This window comes from Harpegnathos saltator, unplaced genomic scaffold (genome assembly GCF_003227715.2).
Source record: "Harpegnathos saltator strain DR-91 unplaced genomic scaffold, Hsal_v8.6 scaffold103, whole genome shotgun sequence".
In the NCBI taxonomy this organism is placed as follows: Eukaryota; Metazoa; Arthropoda; class Insecta; order Hymenoptera; family Formicidae; genus Harpegnathos; species Harpegnathos saltator.
In genome coordinates, this window is record NW_020229877.1 from 754,381 (window position 1) to 780,930 (window position 26,550).

General features: G+C 36.7%; 4 protein-coding genes across 8 annotated transcripts; 2 read left to right on the plus strand and 2 right to left on the minus strand.

Annotated features, from left to right (window-relative positions):
• Positions 1 to 13: 13 nt before the first annotated feature.
• On the minus strand, positions 14 to 7,710 carry Tmem214 (Transmembrane protein 214). Its single transcript, XM_011149284.3, has 9 exons — positions 7,473 to 7,710; positions 6,833 to 7,038; positions 6,028 to 6,714; positions 5,650 to 5,860; positions 5,433 to 5,572; positions 2,476 to 2,602; positions 1,846 to 2,108; positions 1,605 to 1,756; positions 14 to 1,532 (listed from the first exon to the last, which is right to left on the minus strand). Exons 1-9 carry the CDS (start codon positions 7,594 to 7,596, stop codon positions 1,400 to 1,402), a joined length of 2,043 nt encoding a protein of 680 aa, XP_011147586.1. The 5' UTR covers positions 7,597 to 7,710; the 3' UTR covers positions 14 to 1,399.
• A 1,497-nt stretch (positions 7,711 to 9,207) lies between these two features.
• Positions 9,208 to 15,239, plus strand: egl (Egl_like_exo domain-containing protein). Of its 4 annotated transcripts, none has more exons than XM_011149277.3 (8): positions 9,208 to 9,368; positions 9,905 to 10,009; positions 10,141 to 10,338; positions 11,266 to 12,763; positions 13,016 to 13,096; positions 13,212 to 13,456; positions 13,554 to 13,939; positions 14,128 to 14,483. In XM_011149277.3, the coding sequence occupies exons 4-8, from the start codon at positions 11,336 to 11,338 to the stop codon at positions 14,481 to 14,483; spliced, it is 2,496 nt and encodes an 831-aa protein (XP_011147579.1). In that variant the 5' UTR covers positions 9,208 to 9,368; positions 9,905 to 10,009; positions 10,141 to 10,338; positions 11,266 to 11,335. The 4 variants fall into 4 exon arrangements, with proteins under 4 accessions (XP_011147579.1, XP_011147581.1, XP_011147580.1 ...); XM_011149279.2 differs by lacking the exon at positions 9,208 to 9,368 and adding an exon at positions 9,394 to 9,415; XM_011149278.3 differs by lacking the exon at positions 9,208 to 9,368 and adding an exon at positions 9,594 to 9,809.
• Positions 15,240 to 17,401: 2,162 nt separating this feature from the next.
• On the plus strand, positions 17,402 to 19,770 carry LOC105188048 (methionyl-tRNA formyltransferase, mitochondrial). Its single transcript, XM_011149281.3, has 6 exons — positions 17,402 to 17,659; positions 17,836 to 18,033; positions 18,097 to 18,219; positions 18,480 to 18,655; positions 18,761 to 18,958; positions 19,133 to 19,770. Exons 1-6 carry the CDS (start codon positions 17,436 to 17,438, stop codon positions 19,309 to 19,311), a joined length of 1,098 nt encoding a protein of 365 aa, XP_011147583.1. The 5' UTR covers positions 17,402 to 17,435; the 3' UTR covers positions 19,312 to 19,770.
• On the minus strand, positions 18,827 to 26,163 carry LOC105188049 (PHD finger protein 14). Of its 2 annotated transcripts, none has more exons than XM_011149283.2 (14): positions 25,893 to 26,163; positions 24,324 to 24,488; positions 23,883 to 24,128; positions 23,592 to 23,803; positions 23,364 to 23,518; positions 23,021 to 23,295; positions 22,465 to 22,923; positions 22,069 to 22,369; positions 21,729 to 21,951; positions 21,454 to 21,641; positions 21,234 to 21,372; positions 20,889 to 21,151; positions 20,691 to 20,799; positions 18,827 to 19,054 (listed from the first exon to the last, which is right to left on the minus strand). In XM_011149283.2, exons 1-14 carry the CDS (start codon positions 25,930 to 25,932, stop codon positions 19,049 to 19,051), a joined length of 2,781 nt encoding a protein of 926 aa, XP_011147585.1. In that variant the 5' UTR covers positions 25,933 to 26,163; the 3' UTR covers positions 18,827 to 19,048. The 2 variants fall into 2 exon arrangements, with proteins under 2 accessions (XP_011147585.1, XP_011147584.1); XM_011149282.3 differs by lacking the exon at positions 18,827 to 19,054 and adding an exon at positions 19,386 to 20,016.
• Between the last annotated feature and the right edge of the window lie 387 nt (positions 26,164 to 26,550).

Sequence of the window (26,550 nt, forward strand, 5' to 3'; positions counted from 1 at the left end):
ATTAATTGGTGGATTTAAAAATATACACCAATCAGGATTTTTACTCAAAAGTTGACAACCGTTACAAAATTGCTGGCAGTCAATGGCTGCGTTCAGCGAATAGCGGTTGAGTGATCAACTTTGAGAGTTGTGATTGGTAGATTTAAAGTATATACATTTGCGATATTGTATGTTGTTTCAATATAATTTGAACACTTCCATTTATATAGTTTCGAACGTAATCAATAATTCAATAAGAGAATTTAACTTCTGGGAATAAATCGAAAACAAGTTCTCTCATTAGACCACCAGCTGTGTTTCGAATTAATTGCATTAAAATTGCATAAACTGCACTAAAAAAAAAGTGCAAATCTTATTGAAATCAACAGTTTGTTCTTTTCTAAAGAATTTTTTGAATGCTGTATTTCTTGGTGCAGTAAGTTAGAATGAGACAAATATATTTTATTTCATTCTAACTTATTGTACTATGTACCAGTTCAGGAAGTTCTTTGAAAAAGAACAGACTATAAGTACATACTAATCACAGATGATCTTGATTGAAAGTTGACAACCACTGTGTTTGCTGAACGTAACCAATGTCAAAAAAAATATACCGCCGCTCTCTCTGTCGCAAGAGAAGATGACACTAATTTTTACAGACGTAGCTTTATGGAGGTGGCTGTCACTGTCCACAGATCTCTTCCCATGTAAAACTTTAATATATTCTTGTTAAAATATTATCATTGTCATAATCATGTTCATCTATTGTATTTTGTCGCTATTATTACTGTCATCTCATTATCATAATTATTATTATTATTATTGCTATATTTATTAATATTATTCTGCTATTCCTATGAATATATATATCACTGTTGTCATTGCTACGACCCATTTCACCGGATGTTAAACTATTTCGTTAATCGTTATAAAAAGTTTGCACCTTCGGTCATTCCTTCTTTATTGTATCTACAAGTTTTGTTACGAAAAATGGTACTTTTATTAATAACTCAGCCATTGAATATATTAATCACTATTTTCAAAATTCATTATAAACGAAAATACAAAATATATTAGTCTGCCGTACACAGAGACTAACACGTATTATCTGGATTACTTGAATAATTTCCACGTCACAAGTATCTTAATAAAAGAGAATGTCTACGATTATTCGTATTTATTAGAAATTCACGAAATTTGTCAAGACCACAGACCAAAAGACAATATATATCTCTTTCCTTCTTTTTTCTCTTTTTGTTTTTAATAAATATCACAGGTAAAATGGCCGACGCATTCGTGATCTTCAAAAGGTTTAATGCAACTCCTTGACTCTGGTGTCATAAATAATAAATGCTGACGTATGAAGGAAGAGGCAGATTTCTGTCTCATTACCGCAATCGCCGTAGAACAACTGACGAATTTAATATTTATGACATGGAGAGAGAGTCTGTACTTTTTCATACACCCAGTTGTACGTTTCACTCGCATATGATAGTGTCGTGCGCATCGTCCATACAGCGTAATCTCCGAGATTCTCAGGGCTAAGTTTACCTCTGAAGTGATAAATCAAATTTATAGTCACTGTATTCAACATGGAGATCCTGTATGTGATTCAAAAGACTTACACGAAGACGTTTTTACCCAACCATTCTACTGCTGCACTGGAATGTTCAATGACTTTCTCTCCAATCAGAGCGAAAGAAACTTTCACAAATTCTAATGCCTGAAGACTTCGGGATTGAATCTGATCTACAATTCCTGGGAAATAGTGCTCAATCTATGAGAAAAGAAAGAGACAAGACTGTTACGAAATATTTTACATCTTGCACTTACAGCAGAATATTCCTAATGCTTATCACTACTTACTGTATCCAAAACCATAGGTGTTTTCTTCTCGATATATACTAAAGCATTATTATAAATTTTAATTGAAATATTCTTTACTACAAGATAGACATCACCAGCTAATTTAACATATGGCACACACAAGTCAACTGCAGCTTTATAATATTCTGAACTATTCTTAATTGTCTGGTGTCCCGCAGATGAATACGACTGTATTGTAGTCCATGCCTTCTCTACATACTTTGAGATTCCACTAGTTTTCACAAATATTCCAATTTGGGATGCTATAAATATATAAATAATAATGATGTACAGTCGAAAAAAAAATTATTTATATTTCTAAACAGTTAAAAAATGAATGAGAAACTGAACAATGAAAGCAATATAGAGACATGGTACAGAGAGAAGATATGATAACAATGAATATTTTCATCAATCATATATTATGGTTTGTTAAATCACACTATTATGAATGTACAAATGTGTTCAGTAAAATTATTTCTCTTCTGAACAATTTAACTAATTCATACAACGAATACTATAAGTGACAGAATTTGAAGAGAAATATGATAGCAAGCAAGCATGACACAAGAGATAAGTAACAGATACTACAGATGTGTGTGAATTGATACCACTATAGGAGATTCTTACCTTCAAAAGAGCCATGTTTTTGTACATCATATATTATGACAGCACTGATAAGTAGCAAGAGAGACAGGCTACCTATTCCCCAGGGAAAGCCACGACGTGTGGAAGAAGTCATTTTCTTTAATAGTGCCTGAAAAACAATGATAAACACAAAAAGAATAACAGACAATTGTGATAATAGATAACAAGGATTGAGTCAGATTCTTGGTGTTTGTCGTGTTGGTTTTTTCCTCCAAGGATACTGGTCCTAATTATTATCATTTAAATTATTTGTGATGTGCACAATAGAAATGTTGCAACATACACATCGATTTATCTTGGCTTAACATGAGATAACGTGAAAGAGAAATCGTGTATAGCTCGCGTTAGAGATCTTGACTTTCGATTTTAATTGGGACAAATTCTTGACGCGCAATAACTAATCATCAGTGATCGTTCAACAGGCATTTCAGATCATTCGACTGGATGACATGTTGATCAACGACGCGTCTTGTGTCGTCGTTGACGCGCTGAAAGGGTATGTACCATTCGCGTGTCGAGCAATTAACGAATTATCAATTCCGCACAGTCATTCGTTCACAGATAATTCGCGCGGCGCGTATGATCGACGTTTACTACGTAGATCAGGTTACGGATCGAACACAGGATACGCACGTGGAACACCAGATCTTACCTGTGGAAATCCGAAGACGCGACACGCTCGTTATTGGCTTCCGTCGATCTCCGCGACGAAAAAGAAGAAAAACGCACAAACGGATGAACGAACGGTGCTAATGTCGTGTCGTCGTTGCTCACGGCTGGGCGTTGCGAGGGGGGCGATGAGCGCGCGCGGATCAATAGTCTAACCGTTCCAGTAGCTTCGTTCCCGACACAAGCGACCTAACCTGTCGAGCGTACCGCTGCGTACATGCGTGCACGTCGTTCGAATCAAGCGCGCGCCGCTGCCTCGGCGACCGCCCCCCGTCGCCGAAAAACAACGAAATCGTCCGAGCTGCGCGCCTCACAGCTCACAGCAGCTGTTTAATGACAGCCTCCGTTAGCTATCCGCTGGTTAAAGACCGGCTGAGGAATTTGCTCTCTCGCAAATTCTTTTCAAAAATGCTAAATTCTTTCGCTTTTTCTTCCTCGCGGATGCCGAAGGAAAGAACGAGGGAGAGACTCGAACGCGAGATGCATGTATGCGCGAACGGATGGTGAAGTTACCCTTCCTATTGCTGATTGTACACCTATAGAGGCGATGAATTTTGGATAGATCTCACCGATTCGAATTCGATCGATTCAGCCAAATCATTCGCGCCCACGAAGCGCGTGATGTTTATCACACAAATATCTCACAGGAACACCGGCGGTACATTAGCAGCGACGGGTTTAGAAAAACAGAATTTATAACAGGATTAAGGACGTTACGTGGATCACGTGATTATTTCTGTTGTCGATCACGATATATGATTCAGAGGCGACTACGTACTGCGCACTAAGCGCGCCAGTTCGTTACGTGCGAATGAAAATCGCAACAGGTATAATTACGGATTTGATCTGCGACGATGTTATCACATGGAGTGACTACGACGCGCTTTCCTTATCGGAGATTGTCTTCGTCAAACTGTCTTTTCGCCAAATAGTATTGTACAATCTCGGCTATTAATAACAGAACTTCCGCGCGAAGTTTTTTTTGAGCTGCGTTCGCGTCTAGTTGCTTCGCATTCCGAATTTGCCTTGATTAAAATTCCTTCGAAGTATACTTTTATCGATGAAAAATTTTTAATTATTCTGACGAAATTCTTATACCAGAGAAATGAAATGCAGATTCGTGTAACCAAGTTTACATTGGATAGATTACATCTGGATAATGTAAGCTTCCAAATGTCTTAAAGAACATTTTGTAGAAATATTTTGTACTGCCCGGGCAGCATATATATAAAAATAATATTTAGTTTAAGTTTAAATGTGTGGAATTTTTTTTATTTGTTCTAGTTTAATCCACGATTTAATTGAAAGTTTTCGAATGACAAGCGCAACTTTCGTGATCTATGAAGAAAATTCAGCGAGAGGGATGCTTTCTAGATTTAATTGTCCATCTATTCATCGAGGCGAATAAATTTTGTTCATGCGCTCATTTAAGCATATCGCCCGATACGCCAAGTTGTGTTAAGTGCATCAGGCACGTGAGCTTGTTACATTAAGCGTGACGGACAAGTGTATTTATACACCCGATCTCTCTTTCTCCGGGGACAGCCCCGCGGTGGATTCAACGTACCGAGATTTACGACGTAACTGGATTTAATAGCGACTGGCAATCTTCGCTCGTCGCACTTGCAATCTCACTGCACGTTTATAGCCCGCACAGCGAACACGACTTTTATGCGAAGCACTATGCGTTTGAAACTTTCTTCTATACTTTATATTGCAGCCGAAGCAAAAAAGAATACATTTACCCACTGGGAGTCGTGTTGTGAACACAAAAGAGAATAACGTGACTGTTCACCAGTTCGACAGACGGGTTATCTTTGCATTTCTTAGGCGATAACGGACGAAAAAGTTTCTTTCCAAAAACGTCGACGCAATGCGGTTATTGGACGAGTATCGCCAATTGTTCTTTTATCAGCTGCAAAAGATAAGCGTATCGCACAGGACGGACGTTCATACTGCAGTGAACTTGCGGAACAATGCAGATCACGATCAAAGATAAGATGTGTACAAAGATAAGATGCGACACTATCGGGTGTGATAAGTTAGTTAATCAAAGTTAGATGATGATGATGTGCATGTTGCCTAAAGCCATTGCACTTCTTGCGGTTCACTTGTAAATTTATCTGACCATCACGGGACTAAGTAATTTGATAAATCGCTTCGAGAAACACTTCATAGTACTTCTTGAACCGATTTATCAAATTATTTGGACTCGTAATGTGTCTTATAATCCGATAAAATCGTGCGATAATGCGCGAGGGAACACTCACCTGAGATGTAACCTTGCATGTGTTTGCGAGGTTTTCGTCTTTAACTTTCTTCCATTTCTCGTTACTGTTTTGGAAAATCGCGAGGGTTTCCTTGAAATGCTTGGTTCTGAGCTGCGGCTGCAGACTAGGTAAATTCGCATCTACAAAAACAATTCTGCGTGGAATACAGTGTGATTCAGTTTGCAATTGCGGTGCGCAAGGAATTGCGGATACTCACCAATATATTGCAAGAGAAGACTGGATTGGTACAAGTACGTGGGGTAGATGGAACCCCATATGGCGAAGCAACGAGGTTCCGTGACAAGGCAATCCGCGAGGGCCTTGATTATCTCACATCTGTAGTCCGTATATGACTTCGGCGTTACTTTTCCGAGCAACATTTCGAACAATTTCGTGTAACTTATGTCCTTGCTTTTAAATACTATCGACTGTAAAAGACGTGAAGTTTTACTGCACTTACGCCCAGCCGTCGCATTGAGATGAGTCGAGCTTGAACAGGCGTCGAGAGTGGCTCTCGCAAACGAGATGCTTGAATGCGCAAAGCGACACTCGAGATATGTTCAGCAATGATTTGTACCTGCTGCTTATTACTTACTCTCAACTTATCAATGCTCGTACTGATCTCTACCGCTAAATTGGCCGGTTGGTTGCTGAACTTGTTTGAGTAAGTCTCTGCAATGATGTCCAGGTATAGATCTAGACTGAGATCGCGGACGTTGTCGTGGCCGAAGACTAAATCATTCAAGATCTGCACGACATAGTTCGCATAGCCCTTCATGTCCAGCATCGGCGACATTAGTTCGTGCCAGATCTTCAGGCCGACCGCCAGATTCTTCCTGCCAGCCTGGGACCAAGCCCATAGCAGGGACAAGCCAACATTCTTCCTATTTTCGTAAGAGCTTCTTATCGTAATTAGCTTAGGAATGTTTGCGGCGGTCATCTCAGGATTTATGTGTGCCAATAGCTGCAAAAATATCTTGTGACCAACCACAGGGATTCCCTTGACCATGTCAGTAGCCATGGAGGTGAGAGTAATCTCATAGAAATGCTGGGCGGACTGTTGGCCTGCCATTTCTACTACATGTTCTAATGTAGAAGAGATTGCCTTAGGTACTAAACTCAATGGATAATCCTTGGGCTTCCCTGAGAAAATTGCGTCTTCTTTGTCAATGGGTACTTTAACATTGAGGAATGCTGCGAGGTCTTTCAGCCAGATCAATGGAGCTTCAGGATATCTGGCTTGTGCAGTAGCCAGTACATTATTGAGTTCTTTTATATCAATCTGGAAATTTTTGTAAATGACTTACTAATAAAAGATGGTACACAAAGTAATATATAATTATTTATGAGAATTTTTATCATAATCTAAGATTTATTCCAAATTTTGACAGCAGCCTTACTGCGTTCAATGCATCCTTTATATTTTTCGGTGGTTTCTCCTTTGGCTCCTGCTTCTTCTTCTCAGCTTGTTGCTGTTGCTTCTGCTGCTGCTGCTTCTTCTTTTCTTCATTCTCTTTCATTTTATGTTCCTTTGCTTTAGGAGATTTCTTGGTCTCCTTGTTACCATCTAGATTATCATACAGCGTCTTTACTTGACTCAGTGGCACTAAAATCACATATTCAGTCAGTTTATTTGTTCAATATAACAATAAATATTTATTTGTGTGAACATCAACATTCTATTGAGATTATAAGCTTTATCTTAATAAATGTACAAAATACTATTCTCTGAGATATTTCAAATTATTGCAACTTTAAGTAATTTTGTTTTATGTCACAATAAAATCTGTAATTGATTTTATAGTAAAAAAGTGCGACAGCAGATGAATATCGCTCGCGAACAATATGCATCAGCACCATATTGCGACCCACGCGTTCTAAAAATTTCACGCACGATTGACTGGTCGAGTGACGCTTTGATCGTGCTATTTTTATAACGATGTCCCGTAAACGAATCAATAAGGTTGTGACAATCGGAGCGAAATTAAGGCAATTCACGAAAGGCAACAGATAGCAGGTTATGAGGGGACACAGACTTACAGAAATCCTCGAGTTTCGGCGCGTTCTCAATGAATTTCTTCCTCTCAGCCTTTGTGAGCTTATTCACCTTGCCGTTCGTCCTGTCTTTCTTCTTGCCGACCAATTCCCAACCGCCAGACGACATTGTAATTATAAAAGCTCCGTACAGTACACAACTGCAGACAATACAATAACAACAACAATACTGCCTGACTCCGAAAGGCACTGTAGCTAACTGGAACAGGCTGGAGTATGCGCAAATGAGTTTCGTTGGCAAAGTGTCAGCCACACAATCGTACGTGGTAGCGCATGCGTGTATGTACAATTGCCACGCGCTTCTATCCACGCTAAACTGCGGCCTGGTCTACAATACCGTGTCGTAAGTTGTAAGCCGTAAGAATTGACGAATCACAGTCGATTATTACAAAAATAATCGGCTATAATTGGTCAGTTCTCACGGCTTACAGCTTACAACACCTATTGTAGACCAGGCCTGATGTTACATGTGTCGTACGGCAAACCTGTCGGACATCCCGATTGTCAGATAGAAAATTTCTAGGATAGAAAAGAAAATTTCTAGGTTCCTAAAACATCTTGAAAATAGGTGAAATTCAATATATTTTGACAAAAGTGACACTTTGTAAAGCACTTTGTAGCTTGAATCTTTAGGTTGCGTAGTACTGAAAATACATAGTTTGTGTCACGTATACTATAGAATTTCAGTGCTGGCAGTGAATATCGGAATGCAGCCATTAATAAAGCTAGCAGCATACGGTGCTTGTTTTCGTGCTGGATTGCTTGCTGGGTGAAAATACTGCATCCTGATTGGTACATTTCCATCCATTTTCGGAAATATATCAATCAGAATGCAGTATTTTCATCCAACAAGCAATCCAGTATGAACACAAGCATCGTGTGCCACTAGCTTAATATTTGATCTGTTCTTTGTAGCTGCACTGTTCAACTGGTGCAATAAGCTAGAGTGAGAAAATTTATATTTGTCTCACTTTAACTTATTGCACCAGTTCAACAGTGCAGCTACAAAGAACAGAACAATAAAGCGTGGCCTACAATGGCCGTAATACCTCGTCTACAATAGAAGTCTTAAGGCTTGTCTACATTAGCTGTAAGAGTAAGGCTGTAAGGGCTGTGTTCCGAAATTCACTGCCAGTACTGAAAATACATAGTTTGTGTCACGTATACTATAGAATTTCAGTGCTGGCAGTGAATATCGGAACGCAGCCAAGGTTGCAAGGCACGAAATGAAATATTTTCATTCGCTGACAGCTTACGTTACAGCCTTACAGCCTTACTCTTACAGCTATTGTAGACGAGCCTTTATTGTTTCGTCTTTCTTCACCAATTACAGCAAGTTAAATGAAGAATAGCGTCCGCCCAATTTCGAACCTCATCTTTCAGTTGAATACTGAACAATCATTTTTGTAGAAATTAAACAAATATATTTAGAAAAATTAGAGACTTTAATCTGTAAAATACTTTTGGAACCATCTTGTTATTATTATTTCTTCTTAAGTCATTACCTGTTTAATTTATTTATTTTGACCAAAAATGAACTTTTTAGTTTTATGTATATCCTAAAAGAATATCGAACAATTTACCAGACTAATTTTTACTTGTTTGTTGTATAATCGAATGGAGATTCAAGTGGCCTTTGGTTTGTATCTATTGTTAAGAAGTAAAAATCCGCCTAGTTAAGCAAGATCGCTCTAATTAAGGACGTAATGAGATGCGTGACGTGTTGTTGGGGCAGGGTTCTTTCTTTTGTCGCTAACGTCAATTGTACACAGAGATCCCTCTGACGGTGTCTCTCCCAAGCGAAGAAATCCATTGGATATACCTTTATGGATGAAAGAATAAGTAGATCGCATTGGGGTTAGCTACGATTCTGCTGCCAAGGTACGCCGCGATATTTGTTCTGTGAGGAGTGTCGTTAAGGCGAGTCGGTGAGGAAAATGTGATCATAGGATCACCCAGATCCTCTAGACGACTGATAGCAAAATTCGTGCCGTTCTTTTTTCCGCTTCTCCGTCAATTAGAAGAAACGTGAACCGTGTGACCTATAAAAATCACATTTTCGAGAAATACAAGTTTCTTACGACCGTCGTCTTCTCTTAATGAGACGCAAATTTACAAGTGTTATTCCTGAAGGCCAGCTGTCTAGATGGACTGCGCCGTAACAGAGAGTGCTGTCGCATGATATCAAGATCGTGTGAACGCACATGTCCCAAATATGAAACACGATATGACACTTGTTCGCGAAATATGTTCAGAATTTCCTTATGATCAAATTTATAACTTAAACTATGAACGTTCTCATCATTAATTATGGAATAAGATGTACATATTTGTTGCATCAGACCATTGCCATTAGAAGTTTTCTTAATTGTTCTTTAATTTAAATTCTTTTTGTCAACATTCATTGTTATCCACAGGTGGGGGAGGAGGAAGATCTTATAATGCATTGTTTCTGGTAGAAACAACTGACAATGATTGAAGGTAGATTATAATTATCAAAATACTTCTACATTGGAGCTAAGGTATGTTAATTCTTTAGTAAGTTTCTCAAAATAATTATGCAATAAGACAATATAGATAGGTTTAAGATAGCCATTATGGTAAGATATGATTAGATTATATGTAAAATTACGATTAGATCATGTTTTTCTAGATTTGCCTTTTCCTCCATTATGCTGGCTACACAATTAAAATTCAGTTCAATTGGAAATCGCTCAATCTCAACAATAGTATCATAACTATCAATCGTCAACAAATGCTCGATATATTTTTTGTAAAGGCATGACTAAGGGATGGTGATCCTAGCCTAGTAATGTGCCTTTATCTTTGGTATTTTAATTTTACTATGACTGTAAGTACATTATTAATTGTAAGGTACATTTCACATATTCTGGAAATAATAACAAGTTTTCTTAATACTTTATCATCAAATTTTTCATGGGTGTATATATTTCATAAAACAAATATATGCTCACAGTAAACTTAATATGTTCGCTTTTTATAAGTTATATATAAATCATGAATAATGTATGAAATATATGGAATGTTCTAAAATCTGTGGATAAAATATTAACACATTGTTGACAGTATATTGTGAAACGGATTAAGTCTCAGTTCCTGCACATTTTTGGGATATGTATGAAATATGCACGCATCTATTCGAAACTATGTAAATATTTTATTAAACGAAATCCTTTATTAAAAATTGGTTGGTACAATTATTGATGACATTAATAATAATAATATTTTTTAGTATGGTAATTATTAAAACATGGATTCTAAGCAGAATTTACAAATATATATCGTGTTTTGCTCTTTCTCTCTCTCTCTCTCTCTCTCTTTCTCTCTCTCTCTCTCTCTTTCTCTCTCTCTCTCTCTCTCTCTCTCTCTCTCTCTCTCTCTCTTTTATTTAGAGCATACATGCGACATTTCCAACATGGATATTTTTAGTTTCCTTTACCAATAATTTTCTCTAAAATGTACTGTCGTGTATTGCTGGACAATTATCTTGGTGGGTCGTAATAAGGGGCACATAAAGTAAAGCTAAAAGTTTAGGTTGCAACCTTTGATCTTCTTCTGACTCTTCAAACCATCAAATAAATATAAACGTCTAAAAACTGAATAACGCCGATTCGCATCTTTTGTTTTCAATGTTTGATAAGTGAAAAATGCCGATTCACGTTCCCCCCGTGGAAAATACATTAAGCGGCAATCTAATGTTTATAAATTATTTCGTCTTAAGTCAATTGTTTAAAGTTAATTGCTTCTCTTTTTACAGGAAGCATCTTGACATTGAGGAGATTATACAAATATAAATTTCTTACAATTTCGGTACAATTTCATTAAAGATGGATAGCTCGGAGTACGAGACGATCAGGAATATGACGCTCCTTTTCTTCTTTGAGCGATTGATGGACAAAGGTGGCCCACGTACTTTGCACGATCTAAGCTGTCAGTTCGGGGCTAAGGGCTTTACGAAGGAGATGCGGCAGATAGCAGGAGGTTCACAAAGTGGCCTTAAGAAGTTTCTATCGCAATATCCGGCTCTCTTCTTGATCGACGGCGATTACGTGTCTGTCAATACGTTTCAACCAGTCGTGGAGGAGGAGAGCGGTAGTAAGAACGCGAATAAGCGCGATTATGCCCGCGAGGCTGTAGAATACTTTACGAATAAACTGGTGCAATACGGCATGGGCATCGAAGTGCCTATTAAAAGCCTCCTGGGTCATCGATCGCAGGCTTCACCGGAGGTCAGGCATATATCCGGTCAACACTACAAGGAATTCCGCGACTTTCTCCTCAAATATCCCGACGCGTTCGTTGTCACAGAAGATAACGTGATACTGAAGCAATACGAGGGTATGAAGCTGGAGCGATTGTTGGAGTTAGAGCCAGATATTCCGATCGATCCGGAGGTTACGGCAAAACTGTTGGACTTCTTCAGCATGTGCATCGAGCAAAAGGGTCCGATCTTAATTGACCAGCTGTACAATATGGTCAATGATAAGTTTTCTCACGAGAGTTGGATGTGCATATTTAAAACACCACAAGATCTGTCGACCTTCATCAAAATGTTCCCGGACACGTTTCACGTGCAGAGTAACCTGGTGACGTTGATAAGCCGGTCGAAATCTTCTATAGCACCGGAATCCGCAACGGGTTTAGCTGCAAAGACGAAGACTTTGAATAACGGCAGTGGTCGCAGTCAGAGCAACAACAGCTCGACTCCGCACATGAACGCGCTGCCGATTATCCCACCGAGCAAAATCCAATTTTCGCAGCCGGAGAACGTCTGTAACAACGCCACGGCTCAGCCGAACTCGTTGCAGAATGCGTACACACCGCCGCCTGTTGTCGAAAGCAATAATAACTCACCACCGGTGAGCTTGCAGCAGCAGACTCTCAAGCAGAGGATCAACACACTCGTGATGAAAACCCTGGCGGACAACACAGAACGTGACCGCAGCTTGCAAACCGCACAGATGGGAGACGCCTGGAAACTGAAGGTGCTGCAGCAGACCAGAGTGATAGCGACGCCGAGAGACAGTCTTCAGATCATAGAAGATATAATAAATCCTCGGAAGCCACCTCTCGACGGCAAGGTGGTCATCTCTTTCGACTGCGAAGGCATCAATCTTGGCGTCAAGGGACAGTTGACTCTCGTACAGATCGGTACGATGAGCGGTCAGGCGTACGTGTTCGATTTGTTTACGTGTCCGAGTCTCGTTCAAGCTGGAGGTCTTCAGAAGCTGCTGGAACATAAGAATGTTGTTAAGGTAACATTACATAACGATAACATGTCACGATAACATCACGGTAACGTATCGTTATCGTAACGTAACACATTTTAAATGAGTGTCACAAGATTTTTACAGACTATTCAGATTCCAACATTCTTTCAATTTCTACAGATAACAGTGACATTGTCTCTCTTTACTTTCGTTTTTGTAATGGGCTAAAGTTGCTTGGTAAAGCCTGGGACACTCTGTATATTCTATCAATTATTTTAATCGTTTTTGTTCTTGCAGGTGATTCATGACTGTAGGAACGACAGTGTCAATCTGTACAATCAATTTAAAATTATGTTGACGAACGTTTTTGATACACAGGTAATATCCCTCGTTTTTTCATGTTTGTTCGTAATTATGTTGATTTATCATATATTTATTTCATATATTGTACATGAATCGTTATATATGAGGATATAATATCTTACATATATAGGCTGCTCATGCAGTACTACAGTTTCAAGAAACGGGGAAGCCTGTGTACAAAGTTAAAAACGTTAATCTCAATACACTGTGCGATCATTATGGTGCTCCATGTAATCCGCTTAAGGAACAATTGAAGAATATTTACCGTAAGGATCAACGCTACTGGTCCCGGCGACCGATGACTCGCGACATGCTGATTTATGCGAGCAGCGACGTCCTGAGTCTTGTACCTCAAGTTTATAATGCTATGTCAAGGTACGTGTACTTTTGTTAACAAATATTCGCAAAGTTGCTAATTGAGCAACGAGCACTACGAGATTTTTAATAATGATTCTTTCTGTATTACTGATAGACTTATCAAGCCGGAGATACAAGGTCTGTTTGCGGAATTGTGCGAAGAACAGATTCAGATGCACATAAGACCGGCGGAGGTGAAAGCACGTAAGAAGCAGCGAAAGGTCGAGACCGAGGTGGCAGATCTGAAGAAAAGAATGGAAGAAGCGACGAGCAAAAATATCGTGCTGAGCAATCGTGAGATTCGACTGCTTCGCTACTTGGATCTTACCGAGGACGAAAAGGAGAAGCTTAAGGGGAGCTACAAAGTTGCGAAGAAATTAGAGAAGTTAGAAAATATGGGCCAGGATAAAGGCGACAGTAGCGACGACGACGACGAGGATAAGACGGACGACGTGGAGTATCCCAGCATGGAAAGTTACACTTCGGAGAATTCTCATTCTGGTATAGTTATTACGCTGCGAAAAGAAACGTCTCATTAGTGCTTATAGAATTAAAATATAGGAAAAAGTCTGAAGTCTATCAAGCATTCCTGTAGTTAATCGTTCTAAGTAAGGATTTATTTCGTCAAGGAGATTCGCTAATTCAGCGTTCTAAAGAACACTGTTTAACTCTAAAACTGTGCTTTTCAGGTGGCATATTGTCACCGCGTAATACCGATACTCCAAGCTTGACGGAATCGATGCAGATGGTGGATGAGATACTTTCGGATGGTCGGATGGATAGGCTGGAGAAGATTGAGAAATTGGAAGCCATACTCTCGGCAGTCACTAGTTCTGCGACTGATCAGCTTTCCGCCAACAGTACAGAGGCATCTCCTACTAAGTGCGTCTGTTCCTGTCAAGATAAGACCGATAGCCCGCGGGCAGCTACCGTGACTAGCGTGGCCTGCCAAACGCTTAGCACTGGTGATATAGTAATTACTAGAATCTTCGTCAGCGAGGAGGAGAAGGAGAGAGTAAGATTACTGAACTCGCCAAAAAAGTAGGTATTACAGCTGCTGTGAAAGTAGTAGAGAAGTTGCCATTTATAGGTTTTTATAAAAGTGGACGCGAACGAATAAAATGAAGGAATTAAGTAGTTGAGAAAATTTATCTATTTTAATGTAATATAAACGAGATTTTTTCATAGAGCAGAACCGACGAAACCCAAACGGAACATGCTTTCTGTGCGTCTGCTCCCTTAAAAGTGTCTTAAACGAATAGGCCTTGTTATACAAACGCCTTTCCGAATCTGATTTGGTATAGCGATCAGATTCCTAGGAAAAGGTTAATTTTATACGAGGATACACATCGTACGTTTAGTATCCGCCTGAGGATTATCTTTCTTTTACGAGTTTTTAAGAAAGACCGAATCACATGTTTTAAGTTACAACATACGTAAGCAGTGCGGACGAGAGAGAGGTTTCGACAGTTCACTGATGCAATTTTTGCGTAATGGACTGTGTCTTATGATATTTTTGTTGATTTCAGAGTTAAAACTCGCCGATATCGGTTATTTGAGCGAAATTTACATGAATATCTAGAGAGAGAGAGAGAGAGAGAGTCCTTGTGCTGTTCGTATAAAGATAATGTTCGGCAACGCTTTCGGTAATAGCGTCGCGAAATTAATGGGATGCATATCATGTGCTTGCTGAAACGAAATGTTTTTTTCTGTGAAGTACTGCATTAAAATCGCTGATCACCGCTCGGTCTACTTTGCGCGTCACTCGAGACAAAAACGAATCCATCGGCAGTATAATATAGAGCATAATGGCGTGTCTATCCATTCTTTATACAGCGAACGCTTGCTTCCGCGAGATTTAAGAAGCTTGTGCACCACGCAAAGTGATCTTACACAGCCCCTCTTCCTTACACATCGATTACAGATATAACTTATTTTCGTATAGCTATACAAGTGCCAAGTTAATATAGAGTATGTACAGTAAAGGACGAATTAACAGATAGATTTTATATTTCTATTTAATTACCTGCTTGATGAATATAATTATGCTCGCACTTCCAATGAGTGGGTTACAATTAGATAAGATTTCGATGTATCTATCATTCGTCGTGTCACGATAGATCTACTTTTAAACGGCATATCATTAATATATAAACTGCCAATGTGTGTGTCACGAAGTGACGAATCCGACGAGAGAGACCTTATAATCCATAATGTCATAGCGAATCACAGGTGTTTTTAGTGCAATACTTTACATACAGATAAGTAATACACATTTTCGATATCTCAATCGTGTAATTCCCTTTTTTTAACACATTTGAACACGTGCAAATGAGAATAGCTGGAAAAGAAAATTATACAGGTGTGATTCATTGATACATTCTCACAAATTCCTATCGATCAAGAGAATGTAAGGCTCAAGTAATATCAAATCGTGTTCAATAATGTCGCGTTATTCGTATGAACTATGCCAGAAATTGTTACAGTATATCTGGACAATCTACATGTAAATTGTTTTGATCTAATCAAAACGTTGATTATTAGCAATATTTTTTACAAATTGAAGTTCTCGAAAATACAAATTATGTACATTGGATGTTCCTTCATATTTTTATGTGGATCTTTTTCATTATATAATATTTCAACGATGTAAGAATATGTAAGAGCGCTCTTGGGAGAATGTATAACCGCATTGCTATTAGAAAAGGCAAATTTAATTGATCGTATATTTAGAATCTAAATTATTATCCCGGCAGCTATATATATGTTACAATGTTTTAATTAGGACAATCTCAATTTTTCGCCGACATGGAGATGATTTTCGATATACTGAAATTTCCTGTTAAAATTATAATTATAGAAAATAGAATAATTATAGAAAAGAATCGTGTATTATAGTTCAATGTTATAGAAGTTCAATGGATAGTATTTTAATGTGAGATCTTTAGGCTTCAGTTGAATTTTATTCGTGTTATAAGTCCTCAGTTAAAAAAAAAATGAATTAAAAAAATAGTTTTATATAAATAAATTTCTATATATCGAAAATCATTTGTGTATTTTATGTATTAAGTTCTTTGTACTCATATATTGAGTTTAGCATGATGAGAGATATATTTGGAGAAACTTGTAAAGTTATTGTACACATGATTTTTAAACTAAATTAATAACTAAAATAATTTGTCATTCGTTGATTTTTTCTAGAAATCGTTTATTGTTTAATTTCAACATTTTTGCTGGAAATTTGTTATAAAATTCAAACTAGTTTTATAGTTCATATAAGTGCAGATAGTTGAAAGAAAAATTATACAGTATTCGCTTAGTCATAATCTACTTTGTGGATATGATTTGATCGTTATTTTATTCATCCTGGTCTTTGGAAAAGAAAATGTCTTAATGCCATTCTATCTATATTTATTACTATACATTACGTTTTCTTTTTCAATTATCCAGGTAAACATATTCTGAGGAGCAATATTTTAAGTTTGGCCTAGAAAGTGTCATTCAGATTATTTTGTAATACATTTGTATTTAGTCGATTATAGCAATTATACTAAACAAGGAACATCACAAAAATATTTATACAAAAGAATGCTAATTCACGTAATTATTAACAATGACTAATTCGTTACATACCAATGCGAAGTAAAGTCTAAAACAAATGTATGTAATAAAGGATATTACAAAAAATATTACATTTTTTTTTATTTATAACTCCCATATTTGCTGCTATGTCTTATCAACTTTTTCTCATTATATTCATCTTGAATAAAGAAACGTTAAAATTATAGAATAAACATTTGTATTTGCTTATATGGTAATGATATAGTTCTACTATATATATATATATATATATGTGTGTGTGTGTATATATGTATGTACACATACATAGATGCACATAAGGAATGATGAGGTAATGCCAATAACTACACGAACGTTTAGGCATTTCGATAGTGGCTATGTTAATATCTATAAATTCTCAATGTGAGGATACGACGATATGTTGAATATTAATTTACCAACTCGTATAATAAAGAAATATTCATACTTACTCACAACATTCAAGAGAAATGTGAAATCATGTGAGATAACCTCCTTGTATACTGCATATAACATTCGAAAAGAACTATTACATTCTTCTGCAACACGTGGACAATGGAGAGTATTATTTTTCGGGACGGATAATTTCGCTCTCGAGAGTCTACGAAGTTTGTACAATGAATAGTTAGTAACTAATTCTATCGACATAATTCATTTTTTATTCCAATTATTGTATTCTTGTAGAAGATATATTTTCCAAGAATATCAGCCTTTTTTTAAACATTGGAATTTTTTTATCTACAAATAATGGTGTTTTCTTGGATTTATTATATGTTAAACTGAAATTGTTTTCTGTATAGCAGAACTAAGAAACTATTGCGATTAGAAGTTGTGTCGGTATACAAAAAGAAAACGAATCCTATTATAAAATACGCAGAGGAGAAAAAAATTGTTGTTAATAGATGGCCTCTTGAAAATAACCCGCAGGACTTTCATATTGGGATAGTTGTTTCCTTTGGTCATTTGATACCATTAAATATCATCAAGTCTTTTCCATTGTAAGTTGTTCTATTAATCTTCACAAATGTAGATAATATTTTAATATATGTCTATTGTTACAGTGGCATGATAAATGTTCATGCTAGTTTACTGCCACGATGGAGAGGAGCAGCCCCAATAATCTATTCCTTAATTAATGGTGATACAGAAACAGGAATTACAATCATGAAAATAATGCCAGAAAAGTATAATTTCTTTTTTAAAATCCCTATTTTTCTGCATGTAATTTTTAGAAACACGATGAGATGCCAAGTAATAAATTTATACAAGTTGGTTAGTGACATTAGATTGGATTCTCTTGTGTTGTGTGATGTATAAGATATCTTATTACTTTATATTTTCTCTTAAAATGAAAAGAACATCATAATCCTGATATTATCTGGGATCACACTATTAAAATTGAAACTTTAAATGGATCTTTATATGCATTGGTCTGTTATTTCAGGTTTGATATAGGAGAGATAATAGCACAGGAGAGAACAGATATTCATGCAGATGAAACATTACCGGAAGTGTATGCAAAGTTAGCAAAAATAGGAGCTGATGTACTAGTTGACGTGGTAAGAAAACTACCGGAAATATCATCCTTGAGACCTCAGGAAAGGATAGGAATAACATATGGTAACTTGTTTTTACTATAGTACTACAAAAACACAATTTAATCAGTACTTAAAGTATATGAATTTTTTTCTTATTAATATTTTTTGACAATTATACACATTGTAGCACCTAAAGTTACATCAAAGATTTCTTTGGTCAAGTGGGACGAAATGACGGCGAAGAATGTGTATGATCTGCACCGCGGTCTCTTAGAATTGTATCCGCTAACGACCAAGTTCGGTGATACAGTGATAAAACTGTTTGACGTTCGGCAGGTGTCGAAATCGACTGACGGAACAAATCCGGAGGACGATGATGTACCAGGTGATATTGATCGTTATCATTTACCCCTGTACTGATTCAGTGTGGCACTAAATTAATTCCAACAATTGAAACGTTGTTTAAACCCTCAGTTTATTCCTAGGAAAAAAATTATTTATCTGAAAATGTAATTATTTCTGAATAAGAGTGCGTGATTAATGTGAGAAACTCTTCCAGGTTTCGTGCGATTTGATAAAAAAAGTAATGCATTAATCGTGACATGTAAAGGCCCAAGTTGGATTTCGGTAAAGAAGGTGATAGTATCTGGTCGACCGCCTATGAATGCGGCGGACTTCAGAAACGGATTTATGCAGGACAAAATGAAGAAACTATTTTTTCGGAGTAACATAATATAATTTACAGTGCTGCCTCTGTCTTCGACACTGTAAAATTCTTTTGTAAACCTATAAAAATTTCAACCAGGAACGGATAATTACATTAAACTTTTATTTACTATAATAGTTTTAGACTTAGAACGTACTAAATATAATATAGAGACGCAGTGACTTCACACTGTGAAAATAATAAGCTGCTTGTCGTGTGTTAATACCTTCTTGAGCATCGGATGTAGATAAATTATTTTGCTCATCTCAGGCTTTGTAATTTTGCATTTAAAATAGTATCGTATGTCTTCTTGCCTCATGTAAAAATATTCTCTTTTGTACACTTCTTTTATTTCTTACTCTACAATTTACTTAGTAATTCTTTACGTAAGAATGCGCGCGTTATATGAAACTACAAAGCATTATGATGAAAAAGTCGTTAAAAGAATTCATAAAAAAAAAAAAAAAAAAAAAGAAAACGAGTAGCGCGAACTACGTTATAATGTAACGTAAACCTCCAGTAAAGCCTATTTTCAAGACAAATTTTTAGTAACTTCCAAAATTCATTTCTTTCTAACTACAAAAACGGGTTCTCTTTATACTTTCATATATATCCCATAAAAAGAAAAACTCTGTAACGAGATACTCTGTGTATATGTGTGAATGCCTTATTTATATAAACGTAGAATTGTAGCTGCAGATAGAAAATTGTTGATATTAAGTCTCAGATTCAGAGGCCTGAAATGAAAGAAAGATTTTTACCATGAAAATCTCTTTCTTTTATTACGTTTTATGTGCCAGTGATATATATCCCCATTGACAATATTAAATTCGAAGACTCAAAACGGACTTCAGAATACTTCAACGTATTATTTTCTAGTCTGCTGCAGAGAATCACATAAAAAAATAAATATAATTTAATTTGTGCATCAGACAAAAAGAAACAAAATTTCCGTTCCCATTTCTCTAGAATATTAATTTTTGGTGTTCTCTTAAGATGACGTCATATATTTTCTTATTTAATCCACCTCAATATGAAACCAAATCAGTCAGTTATTCGTATACATGTTTCAGATCAAAGTACTTTTCATTTTGTCATATCTGTACTTATTGTCTACAAGCATCTGTTGACAGTGTAAGTGTAATTGTCCTGATTTATTTATCGTTTGGTGTCTTAGAAAATATCGTTGTCTTACAGATACCACAATATATCGTGTGCACTCATATCGTGTGCGAGAACTATGCTAGGTAGAAAGACAAAAAGGAATGCCTATCTAAGAAAATAGCTCTTCACATCGTACGGCTATTTATTGTGGATTTCTATGTATCGATATATAGACAAAATAGAAAGTACATTAATCTAATATTGAAAAATATTGGCGTTTACGAGCAATAAAAATTTATGAACTTACACTAGGATCGCAGTCGGCACAGTGCCACGAATAGCCTCTCCTTTTCGGAGACTTTTTCACAGGAGGATCTAAACAAGTGAAGTGATAGCACTTCTTACATTCGTCACACCTAGAACAGAGGTGATGAACTCGCAATATGAAGAAGTTCGTTAAGATATTGAGCTACAGTTCTGCGTCATATAGTTTCAGAATACTTACATAACGAGATTCTGATTGGTACCGGGAGTATCACAGACGTTGCATTGCGTCAAAAGATCCGTGTCCTTCCCTTTCTTCGCAGTTCCTGTCGTCCAACGACTACTGCTATTCACAGATACGTTCCCCGGTAGCGGCGCGTTTGCAACCGGTGGCGGCAGAAGCGGCGGCGGCAGTGTGATTTCGGTACTCGTGGAAGTAGCCACAAACATTTGCGGGCTTGATTCAGAGGCTACGTCGCCTTCCGGTCGTGGAATTGGTTTTATCTGCGTTCGATGACACGATTTAGTCAATGTTCGAATTAGTATGAGCAATGCGATAAAACAGAGAAGAAATGAATACAGATACCTTTATCGTGATCCTCCTGTGAACTTCCGGTTGGCTTTGAACTTCTGGATTTTCGATATCCAAACTTTTCCTTTTGTGCTTCCTTTTCCTTTGTTTGATCCCGGTTATCGGGTCCGGTGTGTATCTCTTGTGTTTTTCCCTATAAGGTGCAAGTTCATATATATTTTATATTTTAGTTCAATAGAATGGATTGTATATACTCGGATTCTTCAGTATATACCTCCTCCTTTTCTTCCCACTTCTCTGCGAAACGGATTCCGTTCCGTCTGCTGAAGCTACCATATATTCCGGCGAACCTGCTCTTGCTGTTATGGTAATGTTATTAACAGATTGTTGGTTGTATGCCGATTCAGCTATCTGTGCAGGTTCTACGACTGACGGTTGCGGCCCCATTGGTTTAATAGTTAACTGTGGATACGATACATTCTTGCATATATTGATACTATCAAATTAAATGGTGTGTTGCTTTGTTTTAGAAAATAACAAAATGAGTACTTTTGGCGTCGTGAGCGTGTCGGGAACGGCGACGTTTGTCACGCTGCTGGTAATGGACGAATTTTTCGATGTAGTAGGTGTGCTCGGCGTTGTTTGTGTTTCCTGTGGCGGTGTAAGCGTCATATTTGCGTCATCCTTACAGTGTCTTAATTTACGCGGTGCCGAGGTGTCTACGTGCTCCACCTCCGAGCCTGAGGATTCCTTATCGCACTCTGAGCATTGCCTGCAAGTTACAGTATGTAACGACATAGAGATCATTTTTTAAGAGCAGTTGCATATATATACATTAACGATAGAGTATTCGAAATGTCGAGTGTAATATCTATATTTTTGTACGTACCATCCCATCAGTCTCGTTTTCTTGGGCATCCGTGATAGAGGTGGACTCAAACAAGACAAATGATAATGCAAATGACACGTGTCGCACTTGGCAAGAAGATGTTGATTGGTCGATCGTCTGCAGATACCACACTGGTGTCGCAAAGTCAGTTCGCCTTTGTGATTTTGTTCTTGCGCTTGGCTGCTCAACACTCTACCTTCGCGTGCACCTTCGGCGCCCTTACCCATAGTCAGTGGAAATCCGACTCCCATTTTCAAGGCAGCTGCCGTTGGCACACCTAATGTACCTCCTGTTCCTGTACCTATGAAAAATACAGTATATTTGTTGCGTTTAACAACATATTTATTGAGCGTTTATCATATTTGATAAATATGTGAAGTCAAAAATGCGACTGACCAAGTGTAGGTGCTATTTTTGGCTTAGTCAGCAGGTCCGCCAGCAGCGGCAGAGGCTTCGTGTAACCGGCGGTTTTAAGTACCAGATGATACATCTCTATCTTTTCTTTCAACGTTACATTTAATTGAATCCGCTCTTCCTTGTCCTTCTTCACTTCTTTGTACTTTTGCTCCATCTTTTGTTCTTCGTTTAATAATTGTGAATTTATATCGAGAAGCTCCTGTAGTCGTCTTTTCATGGATGTTACGCGCAAGTTGCGATCCAAGTAATAACCAATAAATTCTACACTGAAAGCTGGAGCGATATGCCACTTTTTTCTAACATCGACCAACGCCACCACTTGAGCTTCTTGCGCCTCCAAGGCAGTTGTGTCTACGTCCATCAGTTCGGCTTTCCGCGCTAGTTGACGACAAGCAGATGCGGACGTAGTCAGTAAACGTGGCATCTTTTGCGTAGGTACTGTATAATGAATATGGAATAATGAATGCAATATTATTATAAAGTAATTATTATATCTACTCAATGCAAACATGCTCAAGAAGAAAGATCAATTTACCCCATGGAGGTGGACGCGAAGCTTTATGTGCTAAATATTTATGCCTATGTTTCCCTAATTTTCTTTCAATCCTGCGATGTTCATCTGTGTCTAAATGATTAGGCTGCTTCAACATTTGCTGCCGTTGCTGTACTCGCAATTGAAAAGCTAAAAAGTTACGTCTACGCCTGCGAACAAGGGACTTGTCAGAGTGCAACTTGCAATGTGCATAGAACGGGTCGGCTTGGTCGACTTCTTCACTGTGCGCTTCGGATAGTAAACCTTCTCTTTGAGCGCTACAAAACAATAATAATAAATAATAACAATATGAGGAGTATCAACATGTATTTTTAGTGATTATTACCAAGTCACGTGAAAATACGTATGACACAATCCAGCGTCGCACTCAATGCATACGCCTGTGCGTGCATAGCGAGAATCCTCGCACAAAGAACATTGCTTTGCACCCCATTTAGTGTATTGCATCTCGAATAGCGTTACACTTGTCAATCGATCTACCTAAAGTGCACAGTAATACATAAATTACAATACAATATAATTACACAAGATATATTATAAGAAATTTACTCACTTCGCCAAAAGCAACACCAGGCACGTAAAGAGCGCATACCAGATGCACCCATTTTCCAACATCTGTCTCTTTGAAAATTCCACCTTTGTTTGGACAGAGCTCACATGATGGATCTTCAATACCTGCACTGCAAGCTTCACAGAACCATGGTGCTGATTGACATAAGGAGTCTGTACTGGAGAAGCTTTCTACATCAGATACGCCATAGCAGCCTACAAAATTTGACATTTGTTAATAAATATATAAATAGCAAAAATTATGAGTATTTATATTTTGAAATTTGACATGTACCTTCGTGAACGCTAACTCCACAACCATCACATTCAACAATCTCGTTTGTATCATCACTTCTGTCTCCCAAACAACCACAACAAATTAGCATTTTGTTTAGCTTCTCTTCAAAGACACCACTCTTTAGAGCTTGTTGACGTGCTTGTTCCATGATATCTCCTACAGTCAAGTTAGCATTGTGTTTTCCTCTTAATAATGGATCTTCAAGCAGATCATCATCAGATTCTTCAGATCCACCTTCTTCTTCTATAAAGAATATTTGGTACAATTCTTTATCATTCATATAAGATATAAAAAAATTTCTTTAACTCTTCATTCAAAATTAACTTATAATATATATATTTTGACATATTGAAATTTTGCAAATTTATAAACAGATTTTTAGTACAGTACATAAAACAATTTAACAATTGTTAATATAGTTCTATAGTATAAACTCACCTTTTCCCACATCATTGGAATCTACCGAATCATCATCTGATTCTTCAGAATGATCCTCAATTCTAAAATCACTATCATCAGAGCTTTCACCTAAGTCAAAATCTAATAATGATTGTTGCGCTGATTCAACTGGTTTCACCTTCCTCTTTTTAGGATCCCTCTCAACTGCAAGTAATAATTTAATTTCTTATATATACACGGTCTATGTGTTTCATGAAAAAAAAAAATACTTTTACTATTGTCACATATTTGTACAGAAATAAGCAATATATTATAATATTTATTGCTGACTATCAAAATGAAAGATATTAGATTAAACTTTCTGTGCAAAAGGTGGTGTATAAACAGTTATAGGTTATGTCTGCACTTAATTCTCCTGCACATACATGGACTAGTCATGATATTTTCAATTTCCTCAGTATCTTTGATTGAAGTTCAAGTATTCTCAATAGCACAAATTATCAATGTTTTTATGTAGTTCATATCACTGCTGATCCTTAATTCTGCTTTGATACACCATATAGATTCACAGTATCTAAGTTTCCTATTACATGCATCAAACTGTCCCTTGTAACACACATATAAAACACATATGTATACATACACACAAGCACGCGCGCGCGACCGTGTTACCGGTAATATGTTAGGTTAATTTTACGCGTGTTAGTAACAAGGTTGCAATAATAATAAACTAGTCAGTTATGATTATTACTGTATATTCACAAATAACAAATCAGGTTGTTATTATCATAAAGCAGTTGCTGGTACATATAAACTTAGTAATAATAGATTGTGCACAATAATAATAATAATAATAATAATGATAGAAACTAATAAATCTCATATATTACATGCACATGCATACATATACAAGCATACATGAATACAATAATAGAGGAATACAATAGACAAGTAATATATATACTTGTTGCAAATATTTCATAATGTTGTATATTTAACAATGTATATTTAATATGCATATTAAATGAATGTGTTCTCTAATGTTATTTATGATATTTAACTAATAATTTCTATCAGCAATTGTATAACAAGCATAATAATAGTATTAAATGATATCAGAATAATGTGATAATAGAAGAACAAGTATATATGACTTAATCTTAAGCTATGACAAACAAGTATATATTAAACATAAAAATGTTTAGTTGAAAAATAACTATTGTTAGATAATTTTCAGAATATTTACATTTGCGAAATATGTTATACAAACAAAAAATTTATATGTCAATATTCATTGGAAAAAAGCTCATATAAATCTTGTTAATTTTATTTTCCTATTATCAGATTATATATATATTGTTTACAATTCACATACAAATGCTCCACAGTAAAACAAAATACTTTCTTGAGTTTAAATACCTCTGGTAAAATGGAAAAAAAATAGAGACTTATTTGTCTGTATATTTTTTGCAAATTATTTTTCATGAAGGTTTTATGCAATGACAAAAATTCACAGTACTGACTAAGGCAATCCTTTGCTTCAAATAGCTTAACATTCATTACCTTCTAGCAGAACGCAAATTATTCGAAAATTATGTTACAACTTACTCATAGTTTTGTACAAAAATCCAACGTCGTCCTGTGACATTTTTCACCGAAGTATGTCCTATGCAATGATCAAAATGGCCCTTGGCTTTTCTCGTATTGAATAGATGAAGTATCCCGTTGTGTCTCGATTAACGTCCTCAAGGATTCATTGCGTCCAATAAAATGAAATTTATACAGGCAACAAAATATATCCCGGCGGAGAAACGAGTCCTTTTATCGGCTATGTTGTCCTGCCTACGGCGTCCACCCGTTACACCTACAAGCGGCGCTGCCGCGCCATGATGTATTTGCAAGTGTCCTTCCGCGGGAAGTTTAAGCTCTCATTCGTTACGTACGATAGAAATTCCTGTTGATTATTCATCGAATATTCTTTTCATATTATCGTTGAGTTTAACTTTGATATTTTAACGGCAAGAAAGAACAATATGGATATATTAACTGAGGAATCTTATCTCATCTTATCTCAATTGTATCGTTTTTATTAATATTCACGATTAATATTCAGACTCATTTTCATGCCTATTCGATAACCTGAATTTCAGCCTGACTTTCAATCTCTTATCAGTGAATTTCTGAAAGTTGTAACGATTTTACCGCAAAGTTACCATCGGTTTTTTAATTTATTTCAAGTTTGTTTTTGACATGTATCTAAATATAC